Consider the following 18,565-nt stretch of genomic DNA (forward strand, 5'->3'; position numbering starts at 1 on the left):
ATCCAGCGATGCTCAGGGGTTACTTTTGGCTCTGCTCTCAGGAATCACTCCTGGCTGTGCTCGGGGATCAGGTGAGACACCGGGGATTGAACCAGGGTGGGCCGTGTGCAAGGCAAACACCCTATCCGCTGTGCATTCACTACCTCATGTTGAAGGTGTCCCAGTTTTGTATTGTCTTTATTATATTTTATGTTACTTAGTTTTATTTTACTTAATTAATCATCATGAACTTTGTTGGTGTATTGGTACCTTTTAAAACTTTATTAGTTTTATTCACTTTGATTTATTAACTTGATTAATTAATAAGTAATGTGTGCAAAGGATGAACCCTGAACCCTGACAAGTTCTTCCCTTGAGCCACCCCTACCTAAGACCCACCCCAATAAACTTCCTAAGACCTAAGACAGCTGTCCCCCTACCTAAGACACCCCCCCCAAATAAAGAATAAAGCTCCTCCCCAGCCCATGTCCCCACCCCCTAAACACAGATGTCACCCGGACCGAGTTTTATGACCTGCTCTTTAAAAGATGTTCTTTTGCCTCGAGATATATCTTGATAGATAAATATTAGCGTTGAACTAAAGATCAATGCAGTTTAGGGTTTGTTTTTCTTTTTTTTTTTTTTTAATTTTAAGCCACTCTGCTTAATGAGGCAAAGGGCTATCAAGGCAATTGTTACTCTGAACCGTCAGGCAGGATCTGTGATCACTTTTCAGCTATGCCCCTAGAACTCCAGACACAGGCAAAGCAGACAAACATTTGCATTGGAAAATAACCAGCTCTAGGTACCAACTCCCTGAGCTGCTTATAACTAGTTCTGCCCAGGAAGATAATTTCTTGATAATGTACAAGGAAATGTCAGCAAGAGTGGCCTGCAATATAAAATACAATTTTACCACCTGAATCTGATATACGTTCAAAAATAATAATAATAATATAATAATAATAATAGAAGTAGATTATTGTGTTTGTTTTCTGATAGGGAAACAAAACTGCACTAACTTGTTCTCCGCTTAGCAGCCTGGGTGCTATTTCCGGGTCAGAGTCCAGAGGATCCAAAGAAAGCAGCTTTGATATAAGCTTGGAGAAGCTGATAGTGTGTGTGGGTCCAGAGAGTTATGACCACAATCCCAACCGTAAATCAGACATAGAGACCCTTAAACTAGACCCCTGACATTCAATAATATGACAAAGTAATGATGAGTCATTGCAAAGTGTGTGGGGGCGGGTCGTTCTCTACTAGGATATGCTGAAGAAATGCATAGAACCATAAGTGTTAAGGAAGCCTTAGAACTCCTATCCAACCAACCACACGACCTCAGCATCCATTAAAACTATTTATGCTAGGACTGGAGAGATGGTACCAAGGGTTGGCACTTGCCTTGTATGTGGTTTGATTCCTGGAGAGATCTTTGAGCTCAGAGCTCAGGACTCAGAAATAAGCCCTGAGTACTACCAATAAAATAAAATGAAACACACTATTTCTTCTAGTTAAGCCTTTTTAAAGTTGTTTCTTTGAATCCCTGATTCGCGGCTGCAATTTTGCTTGTTTCATGCAAATGAAATCACCCTATAATATATTTCTGCAATTTTTCTTCATTTAGTTTCTGTACTACATGTATCGCTGGAGCGATAGCACAGCGGTAGGGTGTTTGCCTTGCACGCAGCCAACATGGCCGACCCGAGTTCGATTCCTCCGCCCCTCTCGGAGAGCCCGGCAAGCTACCGAGAGTATCTCGCCCTCACAGCAGAGCCTGGCAAGCTCCCCGTGACGTATTCTATATGCCAGACACAGTAACAACAAAGTCTCCAATGGAGACGTTACTGGGCCCACTCGAGCAAATCAATGATCAACGGGAGGGCCTTTACCTTTACCTTTACCTTTTACCTTTACTACATGTATAGAGATCTGTAGCTCATTTTCCCTGATGAAATATAATTATTTTTGGGTAAACATGCTGTAATTTATTGATTTAAAAATAAAGCCATCTGACCTTTGTTTTTCCTACTAGGATTAGGAGTTAGTAAACAACAACAACAACAACAAAAAAAAAAACCCTCAAGGTATGGTTTGGTGTAGGCATGCAAGAGATTCCAGAGGGTTTAATACCTAAGAAAATGTGTGAATGGTTCATCCCTAAGGAGAACACTAGGAGAATTTCCCCATTGGTAGTACCAGTAATATGTTTGTAAAAGAACAAAAATTCAACCAAATCAACTTAAACATGTAATTGGCTTTATTAAATTATTTTTTTTGTCAGTGGCATTCCACCTGGCAAGTAGGAAGGTACTTGAGATCAATTGTGCCCAGTGGAAGAATAAGAAATGAGGGAAAGGAAAAGGGAATTGCTTCAAGCTTAAGTCATATCACCTACCTCTGGAGAATGGAAGGATGACATCACTGGAACTAACTAGAAAACTCCACACTAACTGGACAAGACGGCATTCCTGGGAGAGGTTAAAATGGAAGCAAAGTTAGAAGGTAACCGTATCTTGGAGCTCTCCTTAACTTGCAGGGACTCCTGTGGATGGCCATTCCACCAACTCTTACTGTAGTTACTGCCATACTTAACTTTTTCTAGAGAACGGGTGTGAAATATTTTAATAAAGCTGTTTGCATTAATAACTAAAGAGATTGAAATGTTTTTGTGTCTTAACCACTTAAAAGCTTCCTCCCCCCACTCTAGTTAGTGTTCTGCCTATTCTGTTTTGAAATTATATTTTTATTGAGATATAGGTGCTATTTGTATATGCTTAACAAACATTCCATCTTTAGTTGGTTGTGTTTGTTTATATTGATTTTTCTACCAATTTGTGGGACCATACCGAGCAGAAAATCTTTCAAGTGGTTAAGACACTTGCTCATGATTATTTTTGCTTTGCAAAGGTTTGACCGTCAGGGGCTCCTGAAAGAAAGTCCTTTAGAAGTCTTTTTAGTAAGTCTTGGTTGGTCACTAATATGTGGCTCTTGTGGTGCCCAGAGGAGGACATCAGAGGTTTCTGTGACCCCCCCAGATGGTGGTGAGGTGGAGAAACAAGAACCATGCAGTTCTTCAGGCAGCTAGGATGAATTGGGAGACAGAGACATGGATGCCTTTATTAGGTGGAAGCACAAAGGCAGATGTGTGAACATTTCTGGGACCACAAGCATCAAGCACTCTGCCTGAACCCCATCTCTCTATAGGAACTGTGTATCAAGAGGCCCTAACACTAGGACCTAGATTTGTGATCCAAGAATTCCCAGGGCTTATTAGGGGCCTGCTCACTCTGTCCTCATGCCCCAAGCTCAGTGGTACCTGTGGCACCTTGATGCTGCTGACAGCAGATTCTGTTTCCCAGGTACTCATTGGTAACTGATGGGCAGAGGTACAATTGCTCCATCACATTCTGTGTGAGAAGAGTATGTGACCAGGGACCAGAGTCCCCAGCCAGGTCCCCCCTTCTCTATTAAAATTCAGGGGAAACTAGAAATGAAATGCACCTTCTCCATCCCTCTGCTATCCTCCTCCCACCCACAGGGGACCCTCCTAGCAACTTAGGGTACCAGCACATAGACCAAAGGGTGCCCACCTGCAAGCCAAAGAGAAAGGCCTGGTAAAATCAGACCCATCAACTTGATGTAGGCAAGCAGGCAGATAGTAAGGCCCCCTCCCCAGGCGATGGCAGTAAATTTCCTAGAAAGTAATAGCTCTGAAGTTGTGAAAACCAACCTTGCAGAAAACAGAAACTAAGGCCTGAGAAGACCCTCACCTTGTGCCAGCAACAGACCCTGAGGAGATTGTACACCTATCCATGAAGGAAATTCCTCACATACCCTCGGACCTCTCCCTTAATCCTATTAACTTTAGTGATTCAGCCCAGAGAAGACTAAAGAACATTCCAGACCAAGACATCCCAAGAAGATACTCTATAAAAGCCACCTTGAAAAAAGGAAGGACGTGCATATGCTGCCGGAGTGCATGTGCTGCTTGCACCCATGTGACCGATCACTTGTGGTGCCTGAGCACATGTGTAGCCCGCATCTCCCCTCTTGAGATGTGTACTTTCATGCTTTCCTGTCTAATGCTGGGATGTGTGTAGGGGCTCCCTCTGCCCTTGGAGAAGCCTGGGTTCTCTCTTGAGCAATACTCTCCACTTTTTCTCTCCCATTCAAAACCTTCAAATAAAAACTGCAATTTCACTGCTTGTCTACTCCTGAAATTTCTTTCTGCTCCTCCCAGGATGGGAGAAGCATGCTGAAAGTAGACTATAGACCGAACATGATTGCCACTCAATGCCTCTTTTGCAAACCACAACACTCAAAAGGAGAGAAAGAACGAAAGGGAATGCCCTGCCACAGAGGCAGGGTGGGATGGGGGGGATGGGGAATGGGAGGGATACTGGGATTCGTGGTGGTAGAAAATGGGCACTGGTGGAGGGATGGGTACTTAATTGTTGTATAATTGAAATCCAAGCACAAAGATTTGTAAGTCTACAACTGCCTCTTGGTTTGTCACTAATAAAAATTTTAAGAAAAGAAAAAAAGAAATTCCTTTCTGCAAGGCGAGACAAGAACCCAGTAACCCTGGATCCCGGGTGACAGAGGCAGATTTAGAGAAAGTGACTCTCTTTCTCCTCCCCGCTTCACATGAGCCACCGACATCAAACCAATACCACCTCCATCCTGGGCTTTATCCCCTAAATTGTGAGAAGAACATTTTCCTGTTGGTTTTTCTTTGGGGTGTGTGTTGTGGGGGATGTACTTTGATTTGGTTTGGGGGCCACACCTGGTGGTGCTCTATGCTCCGGGATCACTCCTGGCAGGGCATGGTAGACCCTCTTGAGGGGCCAGGGATCAAACCTGGTAAGTTGCCTTGTCTATGGTATTTGGTTAGGAGCCGGAAGTGAGGCCGGGCAGTACCCTGGTTTGGCTCCACTTCCTGCCTGACTGGTTTCTCCGCCTTCACTCTGCACCCTAATGTGTACACAGATCATTCTTCCTGAGCACAAGGTGGTGATCGGATTTCTCCACGTGGGGAGCACCTCAGGCCCCTCCTTACCTACAGGATCTGAACTCCAAGGCAGGGCCACCAGCCGCCCCAGGGAGGACACACACAGGGACAGGAACTCAGGCCTATCTCCACTTCAGGCCCCCAGCCTCCTTCCCCTTCCACAGGCTGTTGCCCCCTGGCCCCAAGATTTACATTTCTGGGACAGACATAGAAAGATTGCATTCATCTGGGGAACAAAAAGTAACAAAATAGGAGACTAACAGCCAAGAATAGCCGAGATAAGTACCAGGTGGTTCACTCCATGGCTTGGAGGCCAGCCACACATGCTAGGGGAAAAGGCAGCTCAGATAGAGAAGGGAGCACCAAATAAAGGATGTTGGGAGGATCCTCCCAGGATGGGAGATGCATGCTGAAAGTAGACTATAGACCGAACATGATTGCCCGAACATGATTGCCACTCAATGCCTCTTTTGCAAACCACAGCACCCAAAGGGAGAGAGAGAACAAAAGGGAATGCCCTGCCACAGAGGCGGGATGGGATGGGGGATGCGGGGGTGGGAGGGATACTGGGATCATTGGTGGTGGAGAATGGGCACTGGTGGAGAAATGTGTACTAGATCATTATAAAACTGAAACCCAAGCACAAAAATTTGTAAGTCTACAACTGTACCTCATTTTTAATAAAAATTAAATAAAAAGATTTACATTTCTCACAACTCGGGGGGGGGGAAGGCTGACACATGCTACATGCACACCCCCCAAGACGCACTCACCCTCCCCTCTGGCAGAGGAACATCCCTCGGCATCCATAACTTAAGCCTCTGCCCAGCCCCATCCTGCCAGAGCTGCCCCGTGCCAAGTCTGACTATGGGGTCAGTCAGGCACCTTCCAAGGCAGCATAAAGTTGAAGGTTCGTGCTGCACCCCCCCCCCAGCCTCCTCCAAGGCCTCAAGCAGCAAGTACAGGACCCCCAGGCACCTGCGCACCTTGCACTGTGCACAGGGGGGAGCAATAGAAACTGCAGCTGGGACATCAGACTCCCTTGCATACTCAGCGTGGATTCCCGTTAAACCTTCTCCTAGATCCGTTAAAGGGAAAGAAGGCCTCGCTGGGATTTAATCCAGAAGAGAAACCTGTCTCTAGCTCCAAAGCTTATAAGAGGTGCTTGATAAAAATGTGCCTTGGGGACAGGAGCTTGTGATCACCCCTACCAAAATGCAAATATGCCAGGAGTCCCAAAGAAGGGGAAGTGACTTGTCTCAGCACACACAGCACTGCTGCAGCAGAGGCTGAGCAAGAATCCAGGCCTTCTTTGGGGGGCATAGGCTACCCACTGAACCGCCTCGTCTCTCTCCCTGGCACCAAACTGCCCTCTGGTTCCCGCCCTTTCCTCACTTCCCTGCCAGCCCCCCTCCCCCATCCCCTCTTTCTAATGACCCTGGCTGAGCCCTCACTGAGCAGTGAGTGAGCTTGGTGCTGAGAACAGCCCCCGGGGAGCTCTTGAACTTGCAAAAGCGGGAGAGGGGGAGGGCAGAGAAGTGAGGACGTCCCGGGGAACCCTCAGATGGGGAGGCAGGAAAGTGAGGGGTGCTCTCCAGGGAGTTCAGGAGACTGAAGGTGAGGTTCCTCCTGGGACTGCAGCGACCACCTGCTGTAGGCTCAGGTCCCAGCTCTGAAAACACAAACCCTCGGTGGCCCCAAGGGTCCGGCCCCGCCCCCGCCCCGCCCCGCCGCCCCAACTTCCCTCCCAGGGTCAGTGGTGCCTGCGTGTGCCAGCTGTCTGTCACACCCACTGCAGTCAGCGAGGGGGCACGGAGGAGTGGCACCGCGGCAGAGGTGCCCCAGCCCCTGCCCTGGCCCCAGCTTTTCCAAGCGTCATTAGGACTCTGCAGGGCACAGGTGGCATAACAGCTGGGACAGCTGCCCCAGGCACTTAGGACCAGAGCTGTACAGCAGGAGGCCAGGAGCAGAGCCAGTGGCATCTGGAGTCCTGCGCAGGGGGGAGGGGGGGGTAGCTGGCAGCGGATCTGCAACCCTGCTGGAAGAAAGTGTCCCACCCTCCATGTCACCTGGGGAAATACTGGACCCCCTGCCCGACACCTTCATCCTACAGCCGCCTGCCTTCCATCCGGTGAGTCGCACCCCAGACAGATCCGCCAGTACCCTGTCCGGAACTTCCCCCAGGGCTCTGAGTTCAGCGGGGTGGCAGCCACCTCCGGGGTTCAGATGGCAGAGGGGCGCTGCATGTATGAAGCAACAGGACCCAACTTCCTGCCGGCCTGCAGGCGGGCAGCTGTGAGGATCTGGGGTGCAGCCAGGACCCTCCAGGGCACCGTACCAGGACCAGCTGTTTCACCTCCAACCTGGGGGGAGACTGGGACAGGAACCTCTAAGTGCCAGGGTGATGGGGAAGTGGGATTGGTCACTCTCTTTCTGCTCTTGCTCAATGCCCACCCCTCCCCCTGTCCCCCGGTTTTTGGGAGACTGGCAATGCCTTCCAAAAGGCTGGAGTTGGGGGACGGAGCGATAAGACAGCAGGAAGGGCACTTTCCTTGCGTGCGGCCGACCCAGGTTCAATCCCCAGCATCCCATATGGTCCCTCCAAGCACCGTCAGGAGCGATTCCTGAATGCAGAGCCAGGTAACCCCTGAGCATTAGCCAGGTGTGACCCCACCCCCAAGAAAGTTCCCCCCAAAAGAGTATAGTTGTGTTTGCTTGGGGAGGCCTGGAGCGTGGCAGGGGAGGACCCTGAAACCTAGCAGGGGGACTAGCTGAGTGAGGGCAGAGGAACCCTCTCTCCTGTCTCTGCGCCTCCCCCACAGCCTGTGAGGGCAAAGCAGCATTCCACGTCACTCCTGGCTTCCGGGGTTGTCATCTCCTACCTGCCAGATAGCTTTCAGAAGGTGAAGGCCCATGAAGGCCTGTCCCAGGATCTGTTTATTCTGCCTGAACCGAGGCAGACTCCACGCTCCGAGGCCAGAGAGGAGGCAGGTTTCAGCCTTCCCAGCGCACCCACCAGGTTGCCCATCCAGCCTAAGAGCACCCTGGAGCCAGGGGAGCGCGGGCAGCAGCCAGGCACCGAGTTCCGGAGTGCTGGGAAGGGCCCCAGATGTGAGGAGGCCTGAGTGTCAAGCTGGTCCCAGGGTGACAAAAATGCAGCAGGAACAGTGCTCCAGGGGAGGGGGGAACAGTGCTCCAGGGAAGGGGAGGCAGTTCTCCAGGGAAGGGGGAACAGTGCTCCAGGAGAGGGGGAACAATGCTCCAGGGAAAGTGAAACAGTGCTCTGGGGAAGGGGGAGCAGTGCTCTGGGGAAGGGGAAGTGGACCTGTCATCACCCATTGAGTTTGGGGTGTCAGGCAGCTCCTTGGAGAAGGTGAACCTCTGGGAAGCCAGGCCACCCCCGACGCTGTCCGGTCCACATCAGCGACCCTTCTCCTGTCCCAGCTTGTCCCTCCCTCGGCCTCCTGCAAACAGTCCCACAAAACGCCTTCTGCAACTTGGGGGTCAGGTACCAGGAGCTGGGGACAAAGTCTGGGCTAGTGTCCAGCGGTCAGAGGGGACTGGACAGGGCTCTTGGGACAATGCAGCTGGGGCCAGGGACATCAAAGAGGGGACAGGGCAAGGGAGGAGAACTTTCAGTCATTTGGCCACCTGAGGCCATTCACCCTGGAGGGGCCTCCTCCTTCCCTCCCCCGACCCTCCCCAACCCTCTCTGCCCACATTCGCCTGGTCCAGGTGGTTCCGTATGTCACCACCATTTTCGGTGGCCTGCGTGCCGGCAAGATGGTCATGCTGCAGGGTGTGGTCCCCCGTCGTGCCCGCAGGTATGTGGGGTCTCCGTGGGGCTGTTGGAGGCACTGAGCTGGGGGCGCCCCACTGCTGAGGGGTCCTGGGGCTGGGGGGAGTGTCTCGAGGAGCAACTATCCCACCAGGTTCCAGGTGGACTTCCAGTGCGGCTGCAGCCTCGACCCACGCCCCGACATCGCCATCCACTTTAACCCGCGCTTCCACACCACCCGGCCCCACGTCATCTGCAACTCGCTGCAGGGTGGCCGCTGGCAGAGGGAGGCCCGCTGGCCACATCTGGCCATGCAGAGGGGAGACAGCTTCCTCCTCCTCTTCCTCTTTGGAAATGAGGGTGTAAAGGTGAGGAAAGACGGGGGTGCTCATCCAGAGTCTAGAACTTGGATCCTTCTATTTTTTTTTCCCCTCAAAACTCTCTGAGTCACAAAGCTAATCGAGATTTTTCTATTACTTTGTTTGGTTTTGGCTTCTTGGGTAACATCCAGAAGTGCTCAGTGGGGATTTTCTGGCGATGCTCAGGGGAGCCCTATGGGATGCCGGGAACCCAACCTGGGTCAGCTGCATGCAAGGCAAATACCCTTCCTTCTGTGCTATTGCTCCAGCCCTAATCGGGATTCTCTGGAGAAGAACCAGTCATCCCAAGAACCAAAAAGCTGCCAAGCTGGGTTCCAAGCTGCCCTAGGTCCAGATGGCTGCGCATATATGGCCCAAGAAAGTTCCCAGGTTCCCATCTGTGTGCTACCCATGATTGTGAATTCTCACTGCCACCTTGGGGTGGGCACTGCCTGGTCACCACCTGACCACCGAGGTGCAGGGCACAGGGAGAGGGAACTGGGCCCCTGATGTAAACTGACCAAAAAGATGTCGGGGTCTTCTTCCTTCTCCAGAATTGAGAGACTGGGGGGGGGAGCTCCAGGAAGCCGAAACTGGAGTTCAGACAGCCTCAGAGTCTCTGTTTCCTCCCTTGGGGTGTGTACGTGTATAGGGGGTGGCGACAGGAAGTGCTTGAAGGAAGCTGAAGGGGGTTGTGTGCATCGGGAGGTCTAGGGGAGGTCCTGAGGAGGCCTAGTTCTGCACCTTTCCTAGAGCCATCATGAACTCCTTGGGGGAAGGTATCCTCGAGGTTGCCGATGACCCAGCCGGTGTTTTCCCCCACCACACACAGGTGAGCGTGAACGGCCACCACTTCCTTCACTACAGCTACCGGCTCCCACTGTCGCGGGTAGACACCCTGGGCATCTTCGGGGACATCCTGGTGAAGGCCGTCGGATTCCTGAACATCAACGTCAGTCCCTTTGGAGCCTAGGCCTAGGCACCTGCGGGCCCTGCCACCCCTGATACCTGGACAGTCCCGGGAGCCCATCCCACCCACACTGACCAGTTAGAGCAACCCTAGAGGGTCCCCTAGTGTTGCATCTGTGGGGGAGGGAAGAGGAGGGACACAAAAAGGGGACCAGGAGCCGGGGGGGGAATCCACAGTGGGTGTGGGTGGGGCCTGGCAAATGCTGAGGAGCCGTGGGCAGGCGGAGAGTGACCTGAACTAACAGCTGCCTTTATCAACGCATGTGAGAGCTTATTGGAAACCCAGACTTCTGGAGCAAGAGGTTCAAGTGCAGTGGGCCTGGAGAGGGCGCAGGAACCAGGTGTCCCACAGTCCCCCCCGAGACGGCCAGGTTCAGGAATCCCTCTGCCGGCGGAGGCCTGAGGCCTGCATGTGGTTTCTCTTTCCCCACAGCCATTTGTGGAGGGTGGCAGCGAGTACCCAGTTGGACACGTGAGTCTCAGCGGGACCAGATTGGCCCTCGAAGTCCTCAGCCACTAACTGAACCTCTGTTCCCCTCTGTCACCATGAACTGACTCCCTCCCGGCTGCCCCTTTCCTCAGCCTTCCCTCAGTCTTCCCTCACCCCTTTTCTCAGTCTTCCCTCAGCCTTTCCTCAGCCTTCCCTCAGCCTCTCCTCAGCCTTCCCTCAGCTTTTCCTCAGCCTTCCCTCAGCCTTTCCTCAGCCTCTCCTCTGTCTTCCCTCAGCCTCCCCTCAGCCTCCCTTCAGCCTTCCCTCAGCCATCCCTCAGCCTCCCCTCAAACTTCCCTCAGCCTTCCCTCAGCCTTCCCTCAGACTCCCCTCAGCCTCCCTTCAGCCTTCCCTCACCCCTTCCCTCAGTCTTTCCTCAGCCTTCCCTCAGCCTCCCCTCAGCCTCCCCTCAACCTTCCCTCAGCCTTTTCTCAGCCTCCCCTCAAACTTTCCTCAGCCTTCCCTCAGCCTTCCCTCAGCCATCCCTCAGCCTTCCCTCAACTTTCCCTCAGCCTTTCCTCAGCCTCCCCTCAACCTTCCCTCAGCTTTCCCTCAGCCTCCCCTCAGCCTGCCCACAGCCTGCCCACAGCCTTCCCTCAGCCTCCCCTTAGCCTTCCCTCATCTCTTCCCTCAGTCATTCCTCAGCCTCCCCTTAGCCTTCCCTCATCTCTTCCCTCAGTCATTCCTCAGCCTTTCCTTGCCTCTTCCCTCAGCCTTCCCTCAGCCTTCCCTCAGCCTTCCTTCAGTCTTCCCTCAGCCTTCCCTTAGTTTTCCCTCAGCCTCCCCTCAGCCTTCCCTCAGTCTTCCCTTAGCCTTCCATCAGACTCCTCTCCCCTTAATCTTCCCTCAGTCTTCCCTCAATCTTCCCTCAGATTTCCTTCAGCCTCCTGAGCCTCAGCCTTCCCTCAGCCTCCCCTCAGCCTTCCCTCACCTCTTCCCTTAGCCTTCCCTAAGCCTTCCCTCAGACAGCCTCAGAGCCTCTGTTTCCTCCCCTGGGGTATAACCTCACCACCAGGCTACTCACTTCAGTCCCTGGACAGCTCAAATTGACCCAAGGTTCCAGTCACACAATCCCTCTCCATTGGAGTTTCGGTTCCCTGGGACACCCCCTCTGAGGTGGCCTGTGGAACAAAAGGATCTGGCTCCTCACCTCACAGAGCACCATAACTGACCCTCTGTCCCCTCCTCTCTGCCCAGCAGACTCAGGAAAGCCTCCTGCCTTATCTCTAAGAGAGAGACCAAGCCCCCAGTCTCCCAAATATTTAATCCAGTCAGGGGGTCCCCTTTCATGACATGAACTCCACAAGACCTCCCTGTTCCTCTGTCTCTCCCCGACAGCCTTTCCTGCTGGAGAGCCCCCGACTGGTGAGTGGCCCTCAACAGGTCCCAGACCTCTCTTGGGGTGGGATTGTGGTCACTCAGCATCAAGCACCCTCTCTCTCCAGAGAAAACTGCCCAAGTGGTGGGGGGCCAGCAACCCTTTGGACGGAGGCTCCGGTTTCACTAACACTGTCTCCGGAGGGGACACAGCCTGTCTATGGTCTGGGTGTCCAATAGTGAAGAGTGGACAAGCTATCCCCTGTCTCCACACACTGGGACACAAATCAACTAGCCACTTCCATATGAGGGGACAGAAAAGGGGGACACATGAGGAGTTCACTGGGGGGATCACTGAGCAGCCCAGCCTTACCAGGGGGTATGGAATCAGGAGTAGATCAGGGCAGGGCCTCCCGGGAGACAGAGCGAGTCCCTCCTGCCTGCAGGCTGGCCATGGAACTTGGTCTGCTCCGGGGCTCCAGAACACATAGGGAACCGGGAAAGCTGGCTCTGGGGGGATGCGATGGGGTAGTGGCTCCCCAGAGCCTTCTGTGGGGGGTCTTCTCAGTCATCTCCTCTTCTCTCAGGAAGTTCCCTGCACCCGTGCCCTTCCCCGGGGTCTCATGCCCGGGCAGGTCATCGTAGTTCGGGGCCTGGTCCTGAAAGAGCCCAAGGAGTGAGTATGGAGCTTCCTGGGAAGGGGTGGGGAGCGAGGCAGGGAGGGGAGGCATCCATGGACCAGCCACCAGCTCCAGAAACTTCCGGTCTTGGGACCAAAGCGATAGCCCAGCGGGGAGGGCATTAGCCTTGCATGCAGCAGACCAGGGTTCGATCCCTGACATTCCATAGGGTACCCTGAGCACTGCCAGGAGTAATTCCTGAGTGCAGAACCAGGAGTAACCCCTGTGCATCGCCGGGTGTGACTCAAAGAGCCAAAAACAAAACAATAAACAGAAACTTCCAGCCTGAAGCCTACCTTGCACAGGAGCAGTGAGCGGAGGCTGGGAAAAGAGGGATCAGGTTGGGACCAGGGTTCAGGCTGCAATCCTGGAAGCATTTTTTCTACCAGACTCCCATCAGACCCTTCAGGGAGGGTGCAGGCTGACACCCAGAGGAGGGGGCGTTCTCCCAGGTGGCCGGGGGCCTACCCCAGGGGAAGCAGGTGCCTGAAGCTCCAGGAGCCTCTTGATGCTGAGTGCTGCTGCCCCACGCCTCCCACAGGGGGCGCTCCTGCACCCCTTCCCCTCAGAACCCCACAAACAGGATTTTTTCCGTTTCATTTTCCTCAATTTCCTTTTCCAATTCTTCCTAGACCTCCCTCCATCCTTTCCTTCATTCTAGAAAGGCACTGCACGGCCTAACTTCTCTGGGCCCAGGTACCTGGGTCTGTCTTCTGCTGAGGGCACTTGGGGTCTGTGCAAACTTGAAGGCAGTTGTTCGTCCTTTCTGTGCCTCCATTTCCTTGTCTGTGAGAGAGGTAACAGTCGTGCAGCTGCAGAGGTGGTGTAAAACACTGAGATTGAGCCAGGCACGAAGCAAGAGCACCCCTCCCCCACACCCCCCTGCAACTTCCATCACCAAACGTGGTTGTGCTCAGCTCAGGGGTGCGGTTTCAAAGGTGACTGACTTGGAGTGTTCCCAAGACAGAAAAGAGAATCTGCCCATAATGAGACAGGTGCCACGTAGCAAGTACACCCCAGACCCGGACGTCGGCTTCTGACTCATTGCCAGCCCAAGGCTCCAGAGCTGGTGTGTCCTTCCTTTCCACCTCTGTGCGTTCCTTAGTTGGGCAGAGAAACACGTAGGAATCCTGTGAGAATGACCAGGAGGCAAACCCTGGTGTCCATAAAACACTGACTTCACGCTAGGAAATTGCGAGATTTCGTGTCTGGTATCCTTTGATCTTACTCTGCACCCTAGGAAGTAGGTTTGGTGACCTAGAGCACTGATTTTTGTTTGTTTGTTTGTTTTTTATTGAATCACCATGAGATACAGTTACAAAGCTTTCATGTTTGAGTTTCAATCATACAATGATCAAATACTCATCCCTCCACCAGTGCACACTCTCCACCACCAATATCCTGAGTATACCGTCCCCTTTCCAACCCTCCCCTGCCTCCATGGTAGACAATTTCCCCCATTCTCTCTACTTTTGGGCATTATGATTTGCAATACATATACTGAGAGGTTATCACATTTGGTCCTTTATCTTTCAGTACACGTCTCCCACCCCAAACGATTCCTCCAACCATCATTGTCTTAGTGATCCCTTCTCTATTCCAGCGGCCTTCTCCCCCAGCTCATGAGACAGGCTTCCAACGATGGGGCAGTATTCCTGGCCCTTGTGTCTACTATCCTTAGGTGTCCGTCTCATATTATGTTATTTTATATTCCACAAAGGAGTGCAGTCCTTCTATATCTGTCCCTCTCTTTCTGACTCATTTCACTTAGCGTGATACTCTCCATGTTCATCTACTCATAAGCAAATTTCATGACTTCATCTCTCCTAACAGCTGCATAGCATTGCACTGTGTAGATGTACCAAAGTTTCTTTAACCAGTCATCTGTTCTTGAGCACTGGGGTTGTTTCCAGATTCTGGCTATTGTGAACAGTGCTACAATGAATGTACAGGTGCAGATGTCACTTCTACTGGGAGCACTGCCTTTTAAGCAATGTTTGTACCTGCTTCTTTATTCTAAGAATCCTACCAAAGTAAACTCAATTCTCTAGGTCTATACAGTACTGTTTTTCTCCACCACGTAGACTTGCCTAAGGTTCAGGATTAAAAAGTCACAGAGCAGCGCGGATCCTGGACCACCTCTTTTTAACTCCTGCTCGGTTCTCAGAACTCTCATGACACACGGTCAGCACCCCGCCAATGCCTGCTGCTCCTCCTCCTAGTACCTTGATCACTTGATCACTTGACATCCTGTTACTCATCAATTTGCCAGTAATGTCTCCATTCGTCCCTGTCGTGTGTTAATGTAGCCCAATGGCATCTGCTCGTTCTAGGAACACAAGGAGCCTCAAACCAATCGTTCAGGGTCTTGATAAAGAAGTCTGACCATCTCATAGGTGGGTGGCCACGTGGTCTTTTGGCATCCCATGGAATCCAGTCGGTAACAACTCGTCCAGTGGTGGTCTTGAAATCTCATTACGTGTCCAGCCCACCTAGTACCTTAGTCATTCTCCTTTCTTTCTTTCTTTCTTTCTTTCTTTCTTTCTTTCTTTCTTTCTTTCTTTCTTTCGTCATACCTGGCCATGCACAGGGATTACTCCTAGCTCTGCACTCAGGAATTACTCCTGCGGTGCTCAGGGGGACCATATGGGATGCTGGAATTCAAACCCAGGTCGGCTGCATGCAAGGCAAATGCCCTATCCGCTGTACTATAACTCCAGCCCCAATCATCCCCATTTCTGAGGAGGCGAAACTGAGACCTGGGTGACGCCCGGTGCTCAGCCCTCCGTGGTCCTCCATCCTGCGGGGGGGAGGGGAGGGAGATTTGGGGGCACCAGCTCACTGTGCCAGGGACTCTGTCCTGTGTTCCCACATGCCGCAAACTCTCGGTGTTTCCTGAGCACTTAACCCTGAGTTTGTCATCCATCTGGAAGGCTTGTCTCTGGAGCTTCCTTCCCAGCCACATTCCCACCTCCCACAGCTCAGGGGCCAGCAGCCCTGGCTCAGAGGGGTCTGGGGTGGGGAGCACCACCTTTGAGCCCCGCTGGTCCCCATCCTGCAGCGTGACGCTGAGTCTGCTGGATGAAGCTGCCCGCGTGCCTGTGACGCTCAGGGCGTCCTTTGTAGACAGGACCCTGGCCTGGATCTCACCCTGGGGACGCAAGACACTCATCTCGGCCCCCTTCCTCTTCTACCCACAGCGCTTCTTTGAGGTGGGTTGGAGCCAAGTGGGCAATTCCCGCAGGTGACGCACAGTGACGCACAGAGTTCCCCTGGGGGTGGATACACATTTTGGGGGGTGGGTGAGAAGCTAGAGCCCACTAGGGTGCCTCAGCCCCCAACGCCCCTGCCCCAGCAGGCTGCTGCCAGGAGTTCTGCACCCAGAAGCCAGACTCAACTCATCAGAGCAAGCCCTGACACCCATGTTATTATTATTATTTTTTATAAAGTTTTTTTTAATTAAAAAATTTTTAATAGTGAGACATCATGACCTGAGTGCCCGAGAACAGATGACTGGTTAAAGAAACTTTGGTACATTTACACAATGGAGTACTATGTAGCTGTTAGAAAAGACAAAGTCATGAAATTTACATACAAGTGGTACTACATGGAAAGTATCATGTTAAGTGAAATGACTCAGAAAGAAAGGGATAGACATAGAAAGATTGCATTCATCTGGGGAACATAAAGTAACAAAATAGGAGACTAACACCCAAGAATGGCAGAGATTAGTACCAGAAATTCTACTCCATGTTATTATTTTATTTTATTACTGTTTTTGGGGAAAGTATGGCTTTCGGGCCAGCGATGCTCAAGGGTTAACTTCTGGCAGTGCTCAGGGATCGAACCTGGGTCAGCCAAGCATAAGGCAAACACCCTGCCCACTGTACTATAGTTCGGGCCCCAACTCCCAGGTACAGCCAGGCCTGAGACCTGCCCCTTCTTCCTTCCGGTGAAGGAACCTCCTATTACAGAGGGTGGAACTGGGCTGGGGAGATCCCCTGCACGGATCGTGATGAGCTGGTGATATCCTGGGCCCTGGTGGTGTTCTTTTGCAGGGACCTGGGGGTCCTGGGGGGTGGGAGGTGTGAGCCCCTTGGGCAGCTGGGGCAGCTCGGGAAGCCGCCGCACACCCTCATGGCCCTGACATTTCCCAGGTGCTGCTCCAGTGCCAGGATGGCAGTCTGAAGCTGGCTCTCAACGGGCAGGGCCTGAGCGCCACTAGCCTGGGCCAGAAGACCCTGGAGGGACTCCGGGTGTTCCGTGTCACTGGCAGCGTCCACCTCTACTGTGTCCACTGCTGAGGAGCCATCCAGGTCCCTAGGTGTTGGCTGCTGTCCTCTCGTCATCAGACTGTGTCCTCGTCCCTGTGCTGGCAGGTTGACCTCACTCTGGGGCCAGGAGCCTGTGTCTGTAGGGGCGTTGGGACCCCAGCAGAGGAAGGACCAGAAAGAAGGTTTCTCACACTCTGGTCCCCTTCTCCTCCACAAGCCTGGGATTGGGACCATCATCCTTCAGGATTGGCCAGGGAGACTCAGAACGACAGCAGCTCACAGGTCGCTAGTTCCCGTCCCTCAAGCAGTTCGAGAGAGAACTGTCTAGGTCAGGAGAAAGCTGTGCCTCTTATAGACCTTCTGGATTGTTCCAGCCATCATCCCATCCTTTCCAGGCTTCAGGTTGATCTCGTGGTCGAAGTTTGTTGCCGCCCTATGTAGGGCTAGGCCACAGAGAAGGTGAAGACCATGTGGGTGAGGCATCCTGAGCCCAGGCCTGGGGTGGGGCATGTACGATCTGCCCTCACATTGGCATTTAGTCGATTGGACATTGTCTGCAGAGGAGGCAGGGAAAGTCTCTGGTCAGCCAACCTGCGCCTGGTCACAGTTCTATTATCGTGAAGACAGGGAGAGCGGATTTGGTGGACAACTGTACTTCATGAAAAGTTGGTGCTAAGATCCTGCTCAATAAAGAAGAGGACAAGGCATGGAAAGACTAAGTAAAGGGCCAAATGAAGAGCACCAACAGAAATGAAAGGGTTTAAGAATAAATAAGTTAGGGGCTGGGGCGATAGTACAGTGAATAGGATAGTACAGTGAATATTTCCACGTGACTGACCCGGGTTTGATCCCTGGCATCCCATGTGCACTGTCAGGAATAATTCCTGAGTGCAGAGCCAGGAGTAACCCCTGAGCATCACCGGGTGTGACCCTAAAAGCCAAAACAAAGCAAAACAAAACACGAATAAATAAGTTAGTAATTATGAATTACTGGGAAGATAGTGCAAGGGTAGAGCACATGCCTCACACAGACAAGGCTCTGTGTTGGGGGGCCCCAAGAATTGACCCTGAGAATCCTTGGGAAATGGGCCTATAAAAACATAACTACTATTTATATAGTATTTCTTGTAAAGGGTTATATATAATATATGTAACCAGGTATACTATATATTGTTTAATATTATAAACAGACTATAGGAGTCCCCCATGGCCATGAATGAAAAATTATAAAACTGATGTATACAGATAAAGAAGACTGGTAGTGAGTTTTATTGGGAAATAATAAAACTAAGAAAACATTCCCTACCCCTAAAGTAGCTCAAAGGCATGAGGAAATAAAAAATACCGAGTTCTTTGAAGATGGAAAAATGAACCACCACCTGGATGCAGAAACTGAGATCATAGAAGGGTGGACCCCCTCGACCAGGAGAAACTTTTAAGAGAATCCAAAGGTCATAATTCAAAATATGAAAGGACCATTAACAGCCCACAGTCTTTTTCCTGTGACAACACCCAGATTAACTTTTGTGCAGAGAACTCCAGGCCAAGACAGTTTGGGAGCCCTTACTCTAGAGTTGGTTTGGGGATAAAGCAACTCTGTTTGGGGTGTGTGGGGTGCATTCTCCATCCTGGAGACTTCTGCGTCTCAGCCTGAAATGTGAATGTGCTCTCTCGGCTTTGTTCCTCTGGAGCAGCCCGATTCTCTCTT

The 18,565-nt window shown here is 52.0% G+C and overlaps 1 protein-coding gene across 2 annotated transcripts; it reads left to right on the top strand.

The window, feature by feature from the left end:
- The first annotated feature begins 7,052 nt into the window (after window positions 1-7,052).
- On the top strand, window positions 7,053-16,887 carry LGALS12 (galectin 12). 2 transcript variants are annotated; one of them, XM_056132002.1, is made up of 9 exons: window positions 7,053-7,121; window positions 8,663-8,814; window positions 8,923-9,136; window positions 9,960-10,079; window positions 10,530-10,568; window positions 11,925-11,951; window positions 12,491-12,579; window positions 15,645-15,795; window positions 16,741-16,887. In XM_056132002.1, the coding sequence occupies exons 1-9, from the start codon at window positions 7,053-7,055 to the stop codon at window positions 16,885-16,887; spliced, it is 1,008 nt and encodes a 335-aa protein (XP_055987977.1). The 2 variants fall into 2 exon arrangements, with proteins under 2 accessions (XP_055987977.1, XP_055987978.1); XM_056132003.1 differs by having other exon boundaries at window positions 8,726-8,814.
- Window positions 16,888-18,565: the final 1,678 nt, after the last annotated feature.

Source organism: Sorex fumeus, unplaced genomic scaffold (genome assembly GCF_029834395.1).
Source record: "Sorex fumeus unplaced genomic scaffold, SorFum_2.1 ptg000093l, whole genome shotgun sequence".
NCBI classification, from domain to species: Eukaryota; Metazoa; Chordata; class Mammalia; order Eulipotyphla; family Soricidae; genus Sorex; species Sorex fumeus.

What these genes read in the sequence shown, in the direction of transcription:
- LGALS12 (XM_056132002.1), top strand. Translation starts at nt 7,053, where the DNA reads ATGTCACCTGGGGAAATACTGGACCCCCTGCCCGACACCTTCATCCTA. An exon ending in GTCCCCCGTCGTGCCCGCAG is followed by an intron (nt 8,815 to 8,922) that starts GTATGTGGGGTC and finishes CTATCCCACCAG; the next exon opens with GTTCCAGGTGGACTTCCAGT. An exon ending in TGCTGGAGAGCCCCCGACTG is followed by an intron (nt 11,952 to 12,490) that starts GTGAGTGGCCCT and finishes CTCTTCTCTCAG; the next exon opens with GAAGTTCCCTGCACCCGTGC.